At 32.7% G+C, this 21,587-nt stretch overlaps 1 protein-coding gene and 1 long non-coding RNA gene across 4 annotated transcripts; one reads left to right on the top strand and one right to left on the bottom strand.

Moving 5' to 3' along the window:
• Positions 1-2,438: 2,438 nt before the first annotated feature.
• Positions 2,439-3,856, bottom strand: LOC110871275. The gene is made up of 3 exons (XR_002553610.2): positions 3,746-3,856; positions 2,723-2,796; positions 2,439-2,470 (listed from the first exon to the last, which is right to left on the bottom strand). It is a non-coding gene; the product is annotated as an uncharacterized LOC110871275 (long non-coding RNA).
• Positions 3,857-15,216: 11,360 nt separating this feature from the next.
• On the top strand, positions 15,217-21,439 carry LOC110873276 (SMR domain-containing protein At5g58720). 3 transcript variants are annotated; one of them, XR_004865295.1, is made up of 12 exons: positions 15,217-16,113; positions 16,206-16,231; positions 17,293-17,415; positions 18,336-18,403; positions 18,583-18,809; positions 18,888-18,964; positions 19,808-19,864; positions 19,966-20,074; positions 20,165-20,232; positions 20,302-20,408; positions 20,945-21,015; positions 21,089-21,439. XR_004865295.1 is itself a non-coding variant. In XM_022122210.2 (11 exons), exons 1-11 carry the CDS (start codon positions 15,504-15,506, stop codon positions 21,209-21,211), a joined length of 1,557 nt encoding a protein of 518 aa, XP_021977902.1. In that variant the 5' UTR covers positions 15,218-15,503; the 3' UTR covers positions 21,212-21,439. The 3 variants fall into 3 exon arrangements, 2 of the variants coding, with proteins under 2 accessions (XP_021977903.1, XP_021977902.1); XM_022122210.2 differs by lacking the exon at positions 19,966-20,074 and having other exon boundaries at positions 15,218-16,113; XM_022122211.2 differs by lacking the exons at positions 20,302-20,408; positions 20,945-21,015; positions 21,089-21,439 and having other exon boundaries at positions 20,165-20,233.
• Positions 21,440-21,587: the final 148 nt, after the last annotated feature.

Here is a 21,587-nt window from a genome sequence, read left to right as displayed (position 1 = left end):
TCGATTTTATGTTATTTAACTTATTTTCTCTATTCTCAATCTTTTATAATAGGTGTCTTTATTACATAACTAGGTTATCACCCGCGAACTTCGCGGGTAGAAAAATTTACTTTATATTAATCGAGTTATGTCATTAAATAAAATAAAAATACATGTTTTCAAATGTAATTTTTTTATAATTGTTTTGAATTGAAAGTTGTAGTCAATGGGTTGCGAGTAAGGTCAGAAACTTCGGGCAAGAACCGGAGGTAGAAACTTGCCTCTCTGAACGACCCATGAAACAAAAAAAAAACTTTTCTTTTTTATAATAAAATATACACATGAAGTTGTTCGAACCTGCAAAACAAACTCATTTAATTAAATTTAGTAGTTAATTAAAAGTTTAAATTAGAAAATATAAACAACAAAAACTTTATTCATTAAAATATACACATGAAGTTGTTAACCTGACCTTCACCAACATCTCTGCATCATCGACATCGCAGAGTACATCCAAAATCATTTAACATCCTAAACTTGTAACAACCACCCAGATAAGAGACTTAATCTTCCAAGTACCTCGAATGGTTTGTCGGATCATTCAAAATCCAGTATGTTTAACGCAACTTCACAGCTCTATGAAACAATCGGCTCTAGATCTTTGGAGAATTCCTCAAATAGAGATATACATTGGTCATCTACAAAAATGGTTTATTAAGGTCAGAAACATCAAGTTTTTCATAAAAGTGTCCCGAGTCAACCCAACACAGCCGTTTTGACCCTAAAAACCATGTTTGACTACCTACCCAATATAGTCCATTTTCCACAAAATATTATTAAAAAGTATAGTAGATTTTAGAAGCATGGTTACCTTATATTTTTGGTTTTAAAAATGTGGCAACTCTCTCTCTATCCTCTTTTCTCTGTATTAAATTATTCTTTTTTCCTTTTCCTTTCAGTTTTTCGTTCAGAATATAATTCAGATTATAACAACCTCTCATTTTTTATACTTAAATGTGAATCTAATTGTTCAAACTTATTTGTCTACAATCAACAAAATCTCATATAACCAGCAATTTCATGCACAATCAAAGGTGTCACAATCAAACACAAACATAATTCAATCTACACATTTCTCAAAACACAATCTCTAACATCACTAACCTGTAGCAATTATTCAAAACCCTAACTAATGTGTTGTGCACTCACTAATATCTGCTACACATGTCTCACTTATTCATCTTCACAACTTCAAACACATCTTATCTAACACCTTATGCCAATCAACAAAATCTCATATATACATAAACCTTGAATATTACTCAAACACATCTTATTTAATGAATCAAAATAAAAACACATAAACCTTGAATATTACTCAATTTATGACTACTATCCCACAAAACAAAACTTTGTCAACAAATTATACTAACTTATGCAATGGTAAACCATAAAAATAACAAATTAATTTAGAAGATTAGCCTTGCAGAAAACCCAAATCGGGAAAGTTTACCAGAATCGTTTACGAAAAAAATCAGACTCAGATTGCCATTACTTCAAAATTTAAATTTAAAATAATGATTGAATTCAAAATTTAAAATTTAAAATCTGAAAATCAAATCACTAATATCCAATCCCGTAAATCAAGCAAACTTATTAGAAAAGTCTAACCTTTCAAATTTAAATTCAATATACAGATTCGAAATTTAAAATCAAACACATTAATGACAAACTTTCAAATCTAATAAGTTATGTTCAAACTTATTTGTCTACAATCAACAAAATCTCATATAACCAGCAATTTCATGCACAATCAAAGGTGTCACAATCAAACACAGACATAATTCAATCTACACATTTCTCATAACACAATCTCTAACATCACTAACCTGTAGCAATAATTCAAAACCCTAACTAATGTGTTGTGCACTCACTAATATCTGCTACACATGTCTCACTTATTCATCTTCACAACTTCAAAATAAATCAAAAAACGTAACACCATTTATTTAAATTTGAGGTTTCAAAAAACCTTAAAATTTTAAATTTGAGGTTTCAAAAAACGTAACACCATTTATTTATAGAAACAGAAACCTTAATAAGCAAAATTATCATACTAAAAATAAATCACTAACGAAATTTAAAATTGCTCAAAATTTTAAATTTAAAATTTAAATTAGAAACCTCAAAATTTAAAATTTAAAATTTGAATTCTGAAAATTATATCACTAACATCCAATGCCATAAATTATCATACTAAATATAAATCACCATTTGTTTGCTATAAGTTTAAAACAAAATAAAAAAAGATAAATATCAGTTTACTTAAAATATGATTAGTAATTAGAATACACATAAACATACCAAAAATATCGGGTCATCTTCATCAATAAGCTTTAAAAATGAAGGACTGTTGCGCAAGGGATGCATATCTGAAAAATATATATGAAGGTTTTTAAAAACGAAGGAGCATTGTTTTCATTATCCATAACTGCAAAGGAAGTAACCATTGTTTAAAAAAAAATATAACGGTAATCTATTTGTAGAAACAAAGTCTATTTACAGAAACCGAATCATAATTTCGAATACAAAAATCATCTTTAACAACACTAATCTATTTATAGAAACAAAAACAGATTTAAAAAGAAATTAAAGACATCTTTAAAGAATTAAAAACTAATTAAAGATAAAAATTATAACTAAAATACAAAAATTATAACTCACAAAACAGTGCAAGATATACCTTTTCTTCAACTTCTCATAGGAACTCATTCAATAGTTCCTTGTAGGGGAAGGAGTCTGAAAGAAGCTCTTCACCTAAAATTACAAAACACAAAAAGTTTGTGAGATATGCAACTCGAGTACAAAAACAATAGTCAAAGACTCGAAGCATCCCTAAAATTACAAAAAAATATTATAGTCAAAGCATCTCATAAAAAAACATCAATCTTTCAAAGCATACAAAATTTAAAATCAAACACAATAATGGTTTACTTCAAAATTTAAATTTAAAATAATGATTGACTTCAAAATTTAAAATCTGAAAATCAAATCACTAATATCCAATCCCGTAAATCAAGCAAACTTATTAGGAAAATCTAACATTTCAAATTTAAATTCAATTTACAGATTCGAAATTTAAAATGAAACACATTAATGAAAAACTTTTAAAGTTAAAATTTAAATAGAAACCTTAATTCCGGAAAAATTATCATACTAAAAATAAATCACTAAAATTTAAATTTGAGGTTTCAAAAAAAAATCATTAACAAAATTTAAAATTGCTCAAAAATATAAATTTAAAATTTGAATTCCGGAAATAGAAACCTTAATTCCGGAAAATAATCATACTAAAAATAATTCACTAACGAAATTTAAAATTGATCAAAATTTTAAATTTAAAATTTAAATTCCGGAAATATAAATAGAAACCTTAAAATTTTAAATTTGAGGTTTCAAAAAACGTAATACTATTTATTTATAGAAACAGAAACCTTAATTCCGCAAAATTATCATACTAAAAATAAATCACTAAAACGAAATTTAAAATTGCTCAAAATTTTAAATTTAAAATTTAAATTAGAAACCTCAAAATTTAAAATTTAAAATTTGAATTCTGAAAATTATATCACTCACATCCAATGCCATAAATTATCATACTAAATATAGATCACCATTTATTTGCTATAAGTTTAAAACAAAATAAAAAAGATATATATCAGTTTACTTAAAATATGATTAGTAATTAGAATACACATAAACGTACCAAAAATATCGGGTCATCTTCATCAATAAGCTTTAAAAATGAAGGACTGTTGTGCAAGGGATGCATATCTGAAAAATATATATGAAGGTTTTTAAAAAAATAAAACGGTAAACTATTTATAGAAAAACAATCAATCACTACTAGAAAATACACATTTCTTGACGCACATTGTGCGTCATAAAACGGTAATTATGACACGCAAATGCGTGTCGTTGATTGAGGAGTCATAAAATTAACATGACATGCATTTGTGTGTCATATTTTTATGACACGCATTTAATGACACACATTTAATGACACACATTCATGACACTCGTTTTATGACACTTTTTAATGACACGCGTTCATGAAAAGCATTTATGACACATACGTATGACATTCATTTACGCATGTCATGCTTTTAATTATTAATTTTTTTTATAGAATTATTAATTCGCATTGGATACATGTATAATAACAAAAATAATAAATCTTTTCCGTAAAACAAATACACACACATATATATACCAAAACAATCCATTACATAATCATTTGTTAAGTATACTACAAATATTTAACGTCAACAAAAAAAAGAAATTGTTTGTTAATACATTCGTCAACACCTAAAATACGGTTTGCCATTTAAAAATGAGGTAACCGCATAAGTCAACCAATATTCGCATATATCATCCATATCATTATCTGCAGCCGAGTATTCCTCTACTCCTTCCCCAACCTAAGACAACAATTAAATAAAATAAATCTTAAAAATCAGAATTTAATCTTAATCTATGATTTTAAGCATGTGTTTGGATATTTAGTTTCAAGACTAAATCTAAATATATGAATTTAAGCATTTGTTTAGACATATAAGTACATATTTCTCTAACATGCAAACTAAAATATGCCTAAACTTACATTATTATTGTCAAGTATTTCAACTTCCGCATACGCTATGTCCTTCATGAACTTCATCACATAGTAGCCGCATTCAGTACCTCCCGGCTTACGTGGACTCTACACAATTAAAAATACCAAGAAATATGAAACCGTTGCGATTTAAGTTTAAAATAAAGGGTTTCTATATTTACAGTATCATTCAAATCATAATTTAAATTAGGGATTAAGTACTTACCCTAGCATTGATCCAGATGAGTTTAACCCTTATGTTGAAACCAGTTTGTGCAATATACATGGCCATTGACCTATATAAATGTAAATATGTAAATTTATTGTATACAATAAATATTACGCACCGTATATATGATTAGAAAATAGATGAAAAGTATACAATAAATGAGTCAAACACAAGGCGAGCTTGAAATGTTGGAATACTAATAATCAAGAAATGAAGTGCAATTTAGAAAGTCAAACATATCAAATAGAAAAGTCAAACTGGTAGAATAAGAGGTTATGTTTTGATTGTGTCAGTTTTTACCCACCAAAATCTTGGGAATAAATACCCTCATATGTACCGTTATTGTGTGTGGAATAGATTGTGTGCTTGTGTCTATTTTGGTTTTCTTCCTATCCCTATTCCACCGAGTCCCTGCACAATCTGGCATACTCATTGAATATATTGTTCATCTAAATTGATGTATATTATGACACTAATCCTAGATAAGATGAAAAAAAGTATTAACAAGTCGACCTTAAGCTTTGGACATAGAACTTGAAATAAACCAAGCTAAAGCTCCTGCTAATTAAATTTAAACTAGCCAAGCTCGAGCCTGGGCAAACTTGGGCTCGGCTCGGCTCGGCTTGGCTCGTTTACACCCATGGTTGCAAAAGTCGCTAGGCGCTCCCTAGTCGGTCGACCGGGGAGTTGATAGTACTCGGCATAGGCGGAGAGTACTCGGGGAGTACTCGGACATGTTAAATTATAAAGAAATTAGTTTCCGGAAATTAAATATATGTCTAATAACCTAAATTTACTAATATTTATAACAAAATATGTTAAAATGATATTCATTATTTAATATGATAGTCATATAAATTATGTTTTATTATTTTTAAGTCAAACTCGGCCCGAATTGACCTACTAGATCCGATTTTGGCAGAGATTCACCGCGTTTGATCGATTCCGAGTAATTAGTCGGAGTTAGAGAAAGTCGCCTCGGTAACCTACCTTGTAGCGACTACTCGGGGAGTACTCGGCCTTGGAAACCTTATTTTACAACCATGTTTACACCCCTACACACAAAAAAACAAAATAAATTCTTTGGATATTAGTTTTCACAATATTAGCATCTCAAAGTTCTTGGGACATTAACATAATCAATAGCTACCTAGCCCTAGAATAGCAAACCCGAGTTAGTTCAAGCACAACTGCACTACTAATTGGAGACCGTAATCCATTTATCAAACAAAAGACCAATTTTGAATAGTAGTTTCACTGACAAGTGACAAAATCCCCAAAAATATCAAAATACTCATAGCAAGAGCTATGTTGAATTGCAATTTTGTACCTAAACCATATTTTACAAAACATTTATAGCACTTTACCTTATTCCATCATGCTGTATATATGTTGGTGTATCCGATGATGAGGTACTCAAGACAAATGAGAGTTTCGTTTTCAACTATATGGTAATAGATTTGAAGAGATCAGTAATCTGCTATAGATTGTATAAGCTCAAGCAGTGGAGATCGGATTATATTATGTGAAAATAAACAAATAAAAAATACAGCTTATTTTACCATAGAGAACCTAGAAGTAATTAAAAAAATATATGTAATGAACAATTCTACAAAGTAACCCAGTATCGTAATTGCAACAGAGGAGAACACGAGCCACTCCGTTTATAGTGATGTAAATCAAAACTGGTTTTACTCATATTACTAGGTAAAAAACCCAAAAAAAACACCGTAAAAATTGAATTATTCTTGATACATTTGGTACAATTCATTCTTGTGCCCAAACAAACCACTCATTCAACTGGGTGTTGCAGCCACTTAACCCAGTAATTTGAAAAATCTAATAAAAAACTGAATCTTTTTCAATCAAAATGTCTAATGGAGTACGGTTCCAAGACACCCTCATTCATACAAAATTCCCCTAGTATATATAACATTTGTAATCAAGCATTCATCTTTAATAAGAATGTATATGATTGATAAGAGTCACCTTTTTGGTTGAAAAGCTTTTCTCTTACTTTTTACTTGAAGCAACAAATGTGATATACCAAAAGTATACTATGTGATATAGTTAAAATCCACAAACATCCAACTATACTAGTGTATATAATGAACTCACCTCAATTTCAATGGAAAAGGAGAGTGAGCCGCAATTGGTGAAAAATATGATTTGAATGATGGAACACAGTTAGGGTTATGGATAGCAAAATGTGAGAGGCGGCAGGAACTAGGGGAGAAGGAAGATTTGGGAGAGAAAAAGAGAGATTTTGGGGATAAGAAAAATTAGGGAGAATTAGGCGGGGCATTTTGTGGGGGCGGGGAAGAAGGGTTTAAATTTTGGGAGTTAGTTATGCAAGTGTTAAAAAATTAGAGCATTCACATCCATCGCATCAAAATATGTGTGTGGTGTTTTTAAAATATAAAGAGTATAAAAAGTGGTTGTGAGTGGAGGAGAGAGAAAATGTTACTGTTCATCTGTATATTTGGGGGGGACACTGTTCACCCCCCTATAATTTTTTAATATATTTTAAAAGTGGTTGTGAGTGGAGGAGAGAGAAAAGGTAATGATAAAGGTATAAAAATATTATTTAATTGAAAAGAAGAGAGAAAATATAGTGTTTTTTAATGTAATTTAGGGTGAAAATATGATGGGTTGGATGTGAATGCTCTTATATGTAATATATACAGCAAGAAAAAACAATTTAAAAATAAAAAATACAGTGGGAGGTAATATATAGTAGTAATAGTTATAAAATTTATATGGTAATTTTGAAAAAAAAAATTAAACGCACACGAGTATTTAGTTTTTATAAAAAACTCTAACCAACAGAAAAAAAAAGTCAAGTCACTAACAGTTACATGTGAAAAATAAAATATCAGTATAGTTATCGTATTCAAGTTACATATTATTTTAAGAGTTATGATGTAAAATATGTGTAGATATCATTTTTGTCATATATCTTTTAGTTGCTACACGGAGTGCCAGTATCACACCAATATTGTAATGAACCAAATGAATACCGATCAAATGTTCGCCACAACGCACGAGAGATTTCACTAGTACGTTTAATTTAGAAAATATAATGTTTTTATGACGTTAAAAAGATGACACGCACTTTGGAATGTCATAAAATGACCTTATTTTTTTTATGACGTTAAAAAGATGACACACAAAAAAATGTCATAAATGTGTTGAATTTTGTAAACCATGACATGTTTTTCTTGACACACGTTTTAGAATGTCATAAAATGGTATTGTTTTTCTTTTATGACGTTAAATAGGTGACACACAAAAAAGGGTGTCATAAATTTATGGAATTTTGTTAACCATGACATTTTTTGTTGACACACGCTTCTGAATGTCATAAAATGAGTGTGTGTCATTGTTCGTGTGTCAAGATCTGTGTATTTTCTAGTAGTGAATATTCCTATATCAACAATCAATAAGCTTTAAAATATAATTTAATCAATTGAGAAACTTCCAAATTCAAAAATAAAAAGAAACGGTTTAAAAAAAATAAAAAATATTTATTTTTTAGAACCAAAATCAATATTCTGAAGACAAAAACTTTATACCGGATGAAAAAATATCAGACCACTGTAAATCTTCATCAACACAATCAAAAAACATCGGACACAATCAAAACATATCATCATCAACAACAAACTAAAAGACTGTAAATAAAAATATGAGTAACATGAGAACAAAATCAAAACATCAACAAAATATCATTTCATATGATTGGAATCGGATAATGCAAAATCATCATCAACAAACAACCAACAAACAACGAAAAAAAAAGAAATACCGAACAGAAAGGATAAAATCAAACCTACACAAACTTAAAAAAAAAGAAAACAGCTATAACATTTAACTAACCTTTGTTGTTTCACGAATGATCGGAGTCCGATTTTATCCAAGATTTAGGGTTCCACATGAAAAACAAAATCAACAAAAATCAGTAACTTTGATATATGTAGATGATGATAATAAAACCTCTGATCTTGATTTTGTTTGCAAAAAAAAAAAAAAACAGAAAGATAAATGTTCAATCGCTAGATTAAAGATACACAATAGATAACAACAAATTAAAACAACATACCTTCAATTTTTATGATCAGATCTACAAAGTTTAGGACAAAGACAAAGTTAATAGCATTCGACACAATCTTTATAAAATCAAGTTTCTATAGAATTGAATAACATAAATAAAGTAGATTTAGGATCGATTGTGTAGATTACAATCGTAAAACAAAGAAATCAGAAACAATAAAATTAAAAACTTAGAAACATACCTTTGATTGGTTAATAGGATTGATTTGTGTGAAGAAGATGATGTTGCAGAGATTTGGCTATGGTTTAGAATTGAGGATCTTGGTGGTGGTGATAGGAGAGAGGATGCAACTTAGTTTTTTAGGGTTTGTAAAGTGTGTGCAAGAAGAATGAGGAAAAAAAAGGAAATATATACTATGACCCGAATTCGAAAAACCCGACCCAACTCAATTCGGATCCCGCCTTTTTTCCTTGGAATCGTGATTGTATAAAGCAAATTGGGATTTCCCTCCTAAACCAAATTGCCACATCAGCCTAGATGGCCAAAGACAAAGGACACATAGCCCAAATCCATCTCATTTATATATATATATAGATAAATTAAACTATTTCGTAAGAGTACAATTTGATCAACTGCATATACAAAATTTTTTTTCAGTTTCCTATATTAGATTTCCAATCCATGTCTTGAAAAAGAGTTAATTACTGTTTTCGTTCCTGAGGTTTGTCAAAAATCACTATTTCAGTCCATTAGTTTAAAATTTGCGATTTCAATCCATGTGGTTTCACTTTCGTAACCATTTCAGTCCCTGTAGTTTCACTTTCGTAACCATTTCAATCCATTTATTATGTTAGTACAGGGACTGAAATGGTTACGAGGTGGACTGAAATGGTTACGAAAGTGAAACCACATGAATAGAAATCGCAATTTTTAAACTAATGGACTGAAATAGTGATTTTTGACAAACTACAGGGACGAAAACAATAATTAACTCTCTTAAAAAAATATAAAGTTGTTTTTCTAACCTCAAATTTCAAAAAGAGTTAATTACTATTTTCGTCCTTGTGGTTTGTCAAAATTCACTATTTCAGTCAATTAGTTTAAAAATTGCGATTTCAGTCCCTGCGGTTTCACTTTCGTAACCATTTCAGTCCACCTCGTAACCATTTCAGTCCCTGTACTTACAGAATAAATGGTTTGAAATGGTTACGAAAGTGAAACCACAGGGACTGAAATGGTTACGAAAGTGAAACCACGGGGACTGAAATTGCAATTTTTAAACTAATGGACTGAAATAGTGATTTTTGACAAACCACAAGGACAAAAACAGTAATTAACTCTTTCAAAAAATATATCAATAATTAATATTTATATATGTACACACCTGAGTAGTTTAAAAGACATCATACATTAAATTTTGTTATACACAACTATATACTATAAAATTAATTATTTTATTCTTGTTGATAAAAATAAAGTCCTTCTAACATAAAGTTACCAAGGGTTTGCTTAAAATTAATGTTATAAAAGAGGGATTATATATCTATCAATTAGAATATATACACGACAGCACATGGTTTTATAGCCTCGTGTTATATTGGGGGTGAGATAAGGCTTTGGGATCAATAGGTTCTGGGTTCGATTCCCACAAGGGGGTCCCATATTTATTGGGTTTACTTCTGAATTGGTTTATAGGCTTTGCCTAGTGGAGATGGATATGATCGGGTGGTTCTGCTGGTGACACGATTATACTCCAGTGGTCCGTCAGTGATCTAAATTTAAATTTGCCGTAAAAAAAAAAGAATATATAAACGACAGGGATTAGTTATAAAATTAACAAGAGAACAAAAAGAAAAAAATGATGTATATAGTAATTTAATAAGATCCAAATTTTCTAATATATATTTTTGTTATCCGAATCTATTAAAAGACTCCTGCATATCCTAACTTATGGTTTATTCTATTACTTGATCGGTTCCAAAGGCTTGAACTTGCAATCAATCAAAGTTAGTTTGCTATAATATACATTAAAATAAAAGATACTATAATCAATCAATATCACATAAATAAATAAGTTTCGAAAGTCCCTCTTAGTTAGGAGTTAGGACGAAAATCTGGCCCTCAACAACCCAAGATTGATATATTAAAAACATTTTTAAAAAAAGTCGGCACCAATTCAAGAGATGTATCTTCTTTCATAAGTGTGTATATAGGGTGAACTATTGAAGTGTTGAGCAAAATCTCACAGGCCTTCTTTCATGGGCCTCACCTCATGTTAAGCAGCTACCAAGCCCAAAACATTTGAATTATGAAAACAGCCCTTAGGAGTTGGGCCCTTTACTACTACTATCTTTGTGAATTTGTGATTGTGCTTTGAATTGGAACACCACTTTGGTGTTGTTTGTTTTTTCAGAGGTAAAACGTCTGCAGTCTGCGGATCACATCTGCAGACATCTGTAGTAGAAGAGGTGGGCCAAACCAGTGGCGGATCTAGGATTCGCGCCAAGCGGTAACGTTTTATAAATAAGCGGTAACGAAATCGAAAAAACGTCAAATTTTTCCAAAATTCACACTAATTTTACACTACCGCCGGAACGCCAAGCCGTAGCGGACGCCACCCCTTAATATATAGTACATCCGCCCCTGGGCCAAATCTCTGCAGTCTGTAGGGGAAGACTGTTTGTTTTTTAAGTTCTGCAAGCTACTAATAAATTTCAGAAATTTAACACCTAAAATCAGCAAAATACCACCAAATTTCTGAAATTCTTTCAAAAGATATAAGGTATACAACAATTCTTTCAAAAGTAACAACAGCATGACTACAAATTATGTTGTGCAACTGTGTTTCACAGAATATGGTCTCATGCCCCTGAACTACATACTCATCCTTGCTGTGAAGACATAAAATAGAAACTAGTATGTAAACAACCATACAAGCCTTATACCCAAAGTACTAATCGAAGCAAAAAAAGAAAGATACCTTCCTTTGGCATTAGCCTTAACTGTATTTAGGTTAGCTTGCCAATTTGAAGCCAGTATATTCTGCCATAGCAAGAGCATCAATCAAATATATAAATACCAAATTAATAGAGTGAAATGGGAATCTATACCTTTCATTATATGTAAAAGATGCAAACACCAACTGTTTGTTGTAATTAATTACTAACAAAAAGAAAGAAAATGGGAACGGACTGAGTCAAGGTTCGGCGATGGAGATATGTGGTGGCGGAGAAGAAGAATGAGGAGTTGGCTGTGGAGAAGAAGCAATCTAGGGTTTTTTTTAGATGTGTTTTCAAAGAGAGCAGAGGTACTCAAAGAGGCGACGTTGGGTGTCGGCTGGAGGTGGGTGTCGGCTGGAGTGGGGCGGCGGAGGTGGAGGGGCGGCGAAGGTAGAGGTGGTGGCGGACGGTGGGTGGAGGAGAAGGGTGGAGGAGAAGTGGTGAAGAGGTGCTAAGGTTTTGTGAAGAAGAAGAGGTCTGCAGACCCATGAAGACATTGGTCCATGTCTGCACCAAGAAGTGGTCTCGCAGACCTTTTTTAATGAAAGGTCTTCGAGAAAACAAACATTCTTCAAACTCAAAGGTCTGCGCACGGTCTGCGCGGCGCAGACATAAGAGGTTCTGAAGACCTTTTCAGGAAAAACAAACACCACCTTTGTGAATTGTGATTCTGTGATTCAGTAGTGAATTAAAACGCCAGGACTCTTAAGACGGTAAAGATGCACAAATCGGGTTTTTTAGAACCTGGAACCAGGTAGGAATCGAGTCCGGGTTTGGTATGTTGGCCCAAACTTCTAATCACGAACATACAAAACCAAACACAAACGATTTGGAGAATAACATGTCTCATACTGTTTTATTATTAAACTCAACACGACAAATAAGACTAAATACATAACCATGTATTTATACTATACATAAACTAATCCTAAACCTACTCAAACTCTATCTATATACTTACTATATAATAAAAGAAACCATTTGGAGGACACTTGTCATTCTCTCATTCAATTGATTAAAATTTTTAATAATAATAATAATAATAAATCTAATCTAATACAAATTCTTATTATTGATAATATTTAATCTAAATTTAAAAGTTAAACTAATGCAAATTCTTATTATTAACAATATTTAATCAAATTTAATAAGAATTTCTACGAATTCCAAATTTTATATTAACTTTCAAATAATTATAAAAAGAGTAAATTGCCAAAATCGTCCCCGAGTTTGGGTATATTTGCCATTTTCATAGAAACAACTTTTTTGTACCATGTAGTCCTTCACTTTTGGGATATTTTGCCATTTTCATCCAAGCGTCTAATTTTTTTTTTTTTGCCAAAATCGTCCCTAAGATTTGGGATTTTTTGTCATTTTCATCCAAATATTTGATTGAAAAAATAAAGCAAATTAGATGTTTGGATGAAAATGACAAAAATGTCCAAACCTCAGGGATTATATTGTAAAAAAAGTTGTTTTGGATGAAAATGACAAACATGCCCAAACATTAGGGACGATTTTAACAATTTACTCTTATAAAAAATATCCACCTAACATCACAAGTGTTTCTGTTAAATTCATTCAATTAAATTAATTTGTTTAACAATCACTATTATCTTTATTATTATTATTATTATTATTATTATTATTATTATTATTATTATTATTATTATTATTATTATTATCTAATCTAATATTTTGTAAAAACAATATAAATATAAATATAATATTCAAACATAGATCATTGTGTAATTTTATCATCATACACGTGAATATTAGCCATAAACTATAAAAAAAATTAATATCATAGTCCCATGTTAACATAAGCATTGTGTATCCTCATTTTTATTAATTTAGTTTGGAGAAAGTGTAATGACATATAAATATAAAAAAAATTCAAGAACTATCATCGCAATCACTCTATCTACTGTGTATCGAGTATATCCAGTATATTCGTTAGTTTTTTTAAAGATATAACTTTTTTTTATCTTATATGACATATAAAATTAGATTTATTTAACATGTGTAATGCACAAGATTTTTTTAAGATATAACTTCTTTTATTATTTACCATACAAAATTACATATATTCAACCCTGTAATACATAAGGGTTTTAAAAATAAAACTTTTTATAATTATTATTTGGTGTATAAAATTAGTTTTATTCAACTTGTGAAATATACAGGGTTTTTAATTATTTAATATATAAAATTATATTTATTCAACCCGTGTAATACACGGGGTTCTAACCTAGTTTAAATAATTAAATAAACTAATTAGATAAACCAACAAATATTTGGTCGTGTATAAGACATTAATTATCAATACTCATATAATCACCATCCTAAATAATAACTCGATCCGAGTTTAAAAAAAATAAACTGTAGTCCATGATAACACAAAATCAAAAACAAAGATATTGGGACCAAAATATGAACCTATTGACAATGACACATTGCCTATTTTTTCATCCACCTCCTTCCAATAACAAGAACCCTAAGACCACCTGTAGTGGGGCGTGATTTTTAAAAATTTTTCAAAAAAAACGTCTTATAACGCCCCGGCTGCCATTACATAGGGCGTTACCGGGTGTTATTTTTCAAAAAAAATGAATGTGGCGTGATTATTAAAACGCCATTTTGCAATTGTTGGAGCTTTGACTTGTGTTGACCCACCAATGAGAAATCACTTTGTTTTTGTTTTTTTTTTGTTTAAGGATTGAAAGGGGCATTATTTGGACATTATTCCCACTACGTCAATTTTGCAATAACGCCCCATGCTGACTGGGTTGCCACGTGTCGGATAATGCCCCATGGTGGGGGCATTATATTTCTTAACCACTACACATGGTCTAAGGCTATGCGGTTGGTGATGACCCATATTTGGAGGATGATTCGCCACGTAGATCAGGTGTGAGGATGGGGCAAAGAGGATGGAGATGTGGAAATGGTAGATGAGCCTAAAACATATATGTATATATTGTATGTATAGGTGTGTGGGAGAGGGGGAGGACCGTCTCCAACATTTGGATGTGGACGTTCAGGACGCCGGCTGTGAGGGGGAAATGGGGGACGGTGGCGCCGATCCTGGACAATGCGGGGACAAACCCCGTACCGCACAGCCTAATTCCAATTTGCAATCCAATTGAATCCACGTATGAAATTCATAATCAACCTTTAACACTATCGACAAAAACCACAAATTCATTGACCAAAATAATAATAATAATATTAAAAAAATCATCCCCCACCAATCATCAACCAATTGAGTATTATTATTATTATTTTTTTAATTTAATTTATCGACATCAATGGCGTCCAATTCCATTGAACCCCATCATTCTCCACCACCACAAACCCCCATTTTCCCCTTTCCGTACATCCAATCAATCCTCCAAATTAGGGTTTTCTTTTGGGATCAATCCACCCTCTCAAAACCCTAATCTTGGACCCTTTTCTTCAATTCTCCATTTCATATAATCAATCATCTCTACATGAACATCGTTTGTTGTCTTTATTCACGTGTACGTATACCTATAGATACAGATTCCTGTACGTATTGTTGTATGTAACAATAGTTTGTTCGGTATGAAGCAATCCAAGAAGAAGAAAAGACCTAGACCTGGACCTAAACCCCATGTTTCCAAACCCAATCAATCAACCGGATCTCAAAACCCTAATTCCGACCCGATTGATGATCCGGGTCATGATCAAATTAGGGTTTTGAACAGTTTAACCCAAAACCCTAATTCTGACCCGATTGATGATCCGGGTCATGATCAAGTTAGGATTTTGAACAGTTTAACCGATTCAATTGCTTCGGTTTCTCTAAACTCAACCGATACAGGTTCGGGTTCGGGTTCAAGTGTTAATAGGGAAGAGGATGGTATAGAAATGTTTGGGAGTTTGACGGAGACCTGTTCGAGCTCGAGTGGGAGCTCGGGTTTGTCGAATTGTGACGAGTATAATCGGGCGGGTAGGGGGAAGGTTAATAAGGGGAGTAAAGTGGTTGCTGCAACTGGAATGGTGTCTAGTGTGTTGGGGAAGGATTATGTGTTTGGGAAAAGAGGGGTTAGTAAGTTGAAGGGGTTGTCGGGTGATGGCGGCGGTGTGAGTTATGATGATGCGGAGCAGTTTTTGTGTTCGATGCTCGGTGATGATTGTGAATTGGGCATGAGCTTGGTTAAAGATGTGCTTTGTGAGTAATTTATGATGTTATGTGATATCATGTGATGTTTTTTTTTTTTTTTTTTTTTTTTTTGGAAGTGACTTGTGTGTTGTTTTTGGTAGGTCAAACTGCTTATGATGTTGAAAAGGTAAAGGGTTGTTTGTTTGTTCTTTAGATCATTTTTATATTGATTTATTGATTGATACTTTTGTTGTGTGTTTTGGTGTCAAATTTGCTTAACTTGTGAAAGAGTGTAAGTTGAAACTTGAAACCGTAATCAATAATGTGACGTTTTAGTTGGACGTTGTAGCGTACTAGCGTGCGTGCACATGCTGCTAGTGATAGAAGTTGTAGACTTGTAGAGACGATTTTTAACTTTTATGTACATTTGTGTTGTTTATATAAGGCAAATTGGTTTTTAGTAATCCATACTTTCACTTGTTGGTACCGTTGTTAATAGTGATCATAGCGCTCGCTATAGCGTTTAGTGTGGCGATGCGGTGATAGGTCACAATCTGATTTTGGCGCCTCCATAGGGTGAAAACAACGGGTTTTTAGGTTTTTTTTTTTTTTTTTTTAGTTTTAATCAAATTACCGATTTAATATACCTATAAAATAGCGGGATCCAAGTTTTTATTTTTATTATAAATAAATATACATATAAAAACAGCGTATTTTAATAAAATATACATATAAAATATTTTTAATCTTTTTTTTCTAGTGTATCGCTGAATTAAAAATTGCGCTTGCTATTTCATCACCATCGCTACGTAGCGTATAGGTAACCTGTCGCTATGGTTTGCTATTCGCTATTATCAACTATGCTCGTTGGTTGATGATAATTCGTACTCTAAACATGGCCAAAGAGACTCCCAACTTTCACTTTCGTTGCTAACAACGATCTCACTCGCATTATCATCATATATTTACACTCGATTTTGCCCATATGGATGATTATGAGCGGAATGGGAGAACGTACATTTCCTGTGAGAGAAATCGAGTGGAAATCAAGTATAAACAAGTGTAAATCTTTGATGATTATGTGAGTGAGATTGCTTTTGGCAACGGAAATGACAGTTAAGAGCGTCACTGGTTAGATTGTTAGTATGGATTATTGTCGGTCAATAGTGCATAGTTTGGACTTTGGATTATTATAATCCAATTTGCCTTTATTTAACGTTTTATTTATTCTTGTCAAATTGTCTTCAGGCTTTGGACATACTGCTTGAGTTAACTGGTTCACCCTCATCCGAGCTCTCCGATACCGGTTCGCATCAAAACTTAAACGTAGAAAGTAAAGATACTAGGTCTCCTCTAAAATCAAGTGCTAGTGTAAGTAATCCGTTCTCTTTGCAGCTTTAAAATCAATATTATGGGCATGGTTGTAAAAATCCCGACTAGCCTCTGATTAATCACTGGTCGGAGGTTCACCGAGTAATTTTTATCTAATCGGCCACTTAATTAGTAGGTGGTCAACAGTGGTCAAATCTAGTCATGATTGGCCAAAAATCGGTGGTAGTCTAGTGATTCTGGCCAGATTCTTGACCAAAATCTGTAAATTCTGGCAATTAATCTTATCTACTTGCAAATATGGGTCGAATAAAGGGTTAAAACATGTCTAATTAAAATAAAATACATAAAAATGTGTGTGTGTACATATAAAACTGAAAATTACATATAAAATCCAATCCGATAATTCTGATTAATCGCTAGTCGGTACCCCACCTGCCGACTAGCGCCTAGCGATTCTTACTACAAGTCAGCCAGTTTGGCCGGTTATAATGTATAAAGCTCGGTTCGATGAGGGTTTGGAACGTGAAACCGGCACCGAACCGGCCATTTAACGTTTACTGTTCAATTATTTGTTTCATTTTAGGAATTCCGAATATGCATATGTATTATATTCATGAACCATGTGTATCATTTCAAAAATACTTGATACAAACCAACGCTTTTGTAAAATCAGTTTAAACCACCGAAGCTGAATTGTCAAATCGCTAAAATTATTGGTGCGACCGACCCAACCAATCTGGCCGGTTTGGATTTTCGTCTCCGAAACCTTAATTAGTGGTTGGGCCCAAAATTTTGTCAAAACCGCCCGAACTAGACTTGTGCACTGCACCTCTAAATCGGAATACAACTAATTGTCTATTCGATCATTCAAATCGTATAATCACTATCAAAACATATTTCCAAACAACCTTTTATTTGTCATCTGTTGTATTCATGTTAATATGATACTTTTGTGACAGTTGACCTATAGGACATCTGATTTGGCTTCCTCTTCCGAGACTGATCTCAACGTGGGCTTTGACCGCAGGTAAAGCGGTTCTAATTATTACTTTACTTCGTTTTGTATAATGTATATTGATATCGGTTTACTTTTCCTTCACATCTTTCTAATGGGTTTGGTTTTTTTTTTTTTTTTTTTTTTTTTTTTTTTTTTTGTAATATTGCATTTGTTTTGTGAATCACATTTTCAGTTTTATATTCTTTTAGGAATTACTTCGATGTTCTTGCTGGTTGTGGGCCCCAACCGCCATCCGGCACCAAAAACACATCCGAACTGACTCACGAAGTGTTGGAATCTCTTTTCAACGCACCGAAAAGTTCGAAACACGAACCGGGAAGCATGAACTGGAGGAACGTAGTAAAAAAGATGGAATCACTCGGCCAGGGCCTCGATTATTCTCCTGAAGATACTGTAAAAAAACAGCATATTCCCGGTAAAAGAAAAACATTCCTGAAAAGTAACATTTAAGGTTTTCGATTTTTTTTTTAAACCAATCTAAATTTGCATGTAGCTAAAGGAGACGATTATCAGGACTATAGAACTACGGCAAGTCAGCACTGGGATTCGATGAAGTCCTATTATCACAAGGCAATTTTTTACTCTAGTAAAGCTGCATACTACTATAACTCTTAAAATGAACGGTCGGTGCTATGCAACCACAAAAAGACAAAAAAGCCCACTAAGTTTCGTAGTTGACACTAAATGCCCCTAAAGTTTCGAAAATGACATTTACACGCTTACACGTTCTAAAAACTTTATAAACTGTCATCTTCACCCCCTTGAGTTCTAACTTTTAAGATTTACCTTCCGTATTTTCATTATTTAGCTTAAAAGTAAAAAACTATTTTCTCACGTGTTAATTTTTATGACGTGTTGGTATAAATTCACGTTTCGACGTAAAGTTTTTCGGAAACGAGTGGGGCCAAAGATAATGTGTTTTCATGCTTATTTTTATGTACGTTTTCAGTTAGTCTACGTTTGTACGTGTCGGTATAAATTCACGTTTCAACGTAAATTATATAATTTCACGTTTAACATAAATTTATTTCGGAAACGAGTCTGGTCAAATATATTACGTTTTCATGCTTTTTTATGCGTACGTTTTCGGTTGGTCTTTTGACATGAACTTTGTTCGGAAACGTGTCGGGTCAAATATAATACTTTTTCATTCGACAGTATAAATTCGAGTTAGAGTACGTTTTGATGCCACTTAAGTCTTGATGCAAAGGTAAGGGTGGTGTGGTGGTTTGGTGGAACCCTCACTAAATGACCAGGGTTCAAGACGTCTAAACACGCGTTTTCATATGGTTAACGCACATAATATGCCGCCAGCTATAAATAATCAAGACGTCGCCTCCGCAACGCACGGCCTATAGCAACAATCTAGCTGTTATCATTTATAAAGGATTTTGTTGCCTATTTATTGTGCAGGCTGCAACTGCGTATGCAAATGGAAAACGTGAATATGCTGCATATCTCTCTGATCAGGTATGTGTAGAAGATTTAAATAAATTCATATAATTATGTTCAAGTTTTTTATAGATTGTCAAGAACTTGGTTAAAAAAAGCGTGAGGCTCGAGGTGTCTAGGTCCCAAAAGCCGAGGCGCGAACTTCACGTACTTGTGGCGTTGCTACATATCAGCATTGACCCTGATTTTGACCCGCATGTGCATGAAGTGCCGCCTCAAGTCCTTGAGGTGTTTTTCTTATCGCCTCGCACGCCTCACGTTTCAGGCTCGTTTTTAAGATTAAAGTATGAATAATTGAAATCGTGTATCGTGATGCAGGGAAGGATATATAATGAAAAGGCTCGGCAAGCGGATGAAAGGGCAAGCCAGGATATATTCAATTCAAGGTTTGTTAATTGTTACTGTGCTATTGTATTAATATGATTATGTGGATCGACTAATTATACGGCATGCAGGAACAAAGACATTGAAAATGTGATAACAATCGATCTACACGGACAACATGTGAAACAAGGAATGAAGCTTTTAAAACTTCACCTTTTATTCGGTGCATATGTTCGATGTAAGCATCTCATATCGTCTGGTTGCCTTTCTTCTATCGCAGATGTCTATTATTATTATATAGAGTAAAATGCCATTTTCGTCCCTGAGGTTTGGCCAGTTTTGCGACTTTCGTCCAAAGGTTTGTTTTTCCGCATATGGATTCAAAAGGCTTGAAATCTTGCCATTTTCATCCGGCTCGTTGACTTCATCCATTCTTCTCCGTTAAGTCAGGGGTATTTCCGTCTTTTATGCTAATTTAAAGGGCAATTCGGGCTTTTTCAATTTATGTAAAAAGATCAAATACCCCTGAAAAAGACCGAATTGTCCTTTAATTTAACAAAAAAGACCAAAATACCCATGACTTAACGGAGAGAATGGGATGGAGTTAGCGAGCCGGATGAAAATGGGAAGATTTCAAACCTTTTGGATTCACATGCAGAAAAACAAACCTTTGGACGAAAGTCGCAAAACTGGCCAAACCTCGGGACGAAAATGGCATTTTAGTTTATTTATATTATTACTTTAATAATTCCTTTTCGTGTCTATGATGTATAGCTGTGCGGCTCTTCAGAGTTATCACAGGATGTGGGAGTCATGGTCTTGGAAAGTCAAAGATTAAACAGACGGTATGCAATCAAACATTATTATGTGTGCATATTGTCTAATGTGTAGCTTAAGCGGTTAGGATGGTTATTGTAGGTTGTGAATCTGTTAGAAGCCGAAAACATTGAATGGAAAGAAGAAAATAGAGGAACTTTGTTAATCAAACTAAATGGGCAGAGAGAGTTCAGCTTCTTGGACTCTGGTAGCGACAGCGACTAAATTTTTTTCTTTCGATTATCTTTCCTGACCGAAACTTTGTACGAGTGTATGTTAAAGGAGAGATAGATGTGACTTTAGAGGTGAGTTAATCTTCTCATGAGATTATGTTGTTCGTTGAAGATATTGTAAATTAAGCACAGATTAGTTGTGTAGACTTTGGATTAGTTGTAAAGTAACCCGACTTTTTATGTATTTATGTAAGCGCGAAAAGTGCTTCATTTTGTATCATTGTGTTTGTTATCTTTATGTCCATTGAGTTTAGTTTTCTAATATTTGGGAGGAGGTACGGCTAACATATGCCCGATAAAGTAAACTTGGTTGAGTCGTATTTAGTGGTGGGGTTGAAAGCGGCAAGAGTATACCTGTTGCGGATTTG

The sequence above is a fragment of the Helianthus annuus genome, chromosome 8, assembly GCF_002127325.2.
Source record: "Helianthus annuus cultivar XRQ/B chromosome 8, HanXRQr2.0-SUNRISE, whole genome shotgun sequence".
Taxonomy (NCBI): Eukaryota; Viridiplantae; Streptophyta; class Magnoliopsida; order Asterales; family Asteraceae; genus Helianthus; species Helianthus annuus.
Note: the sequence above shows the minus strand (reverse complement) of the source record. Positions and strands in the feature narration are given on the sequence as shown.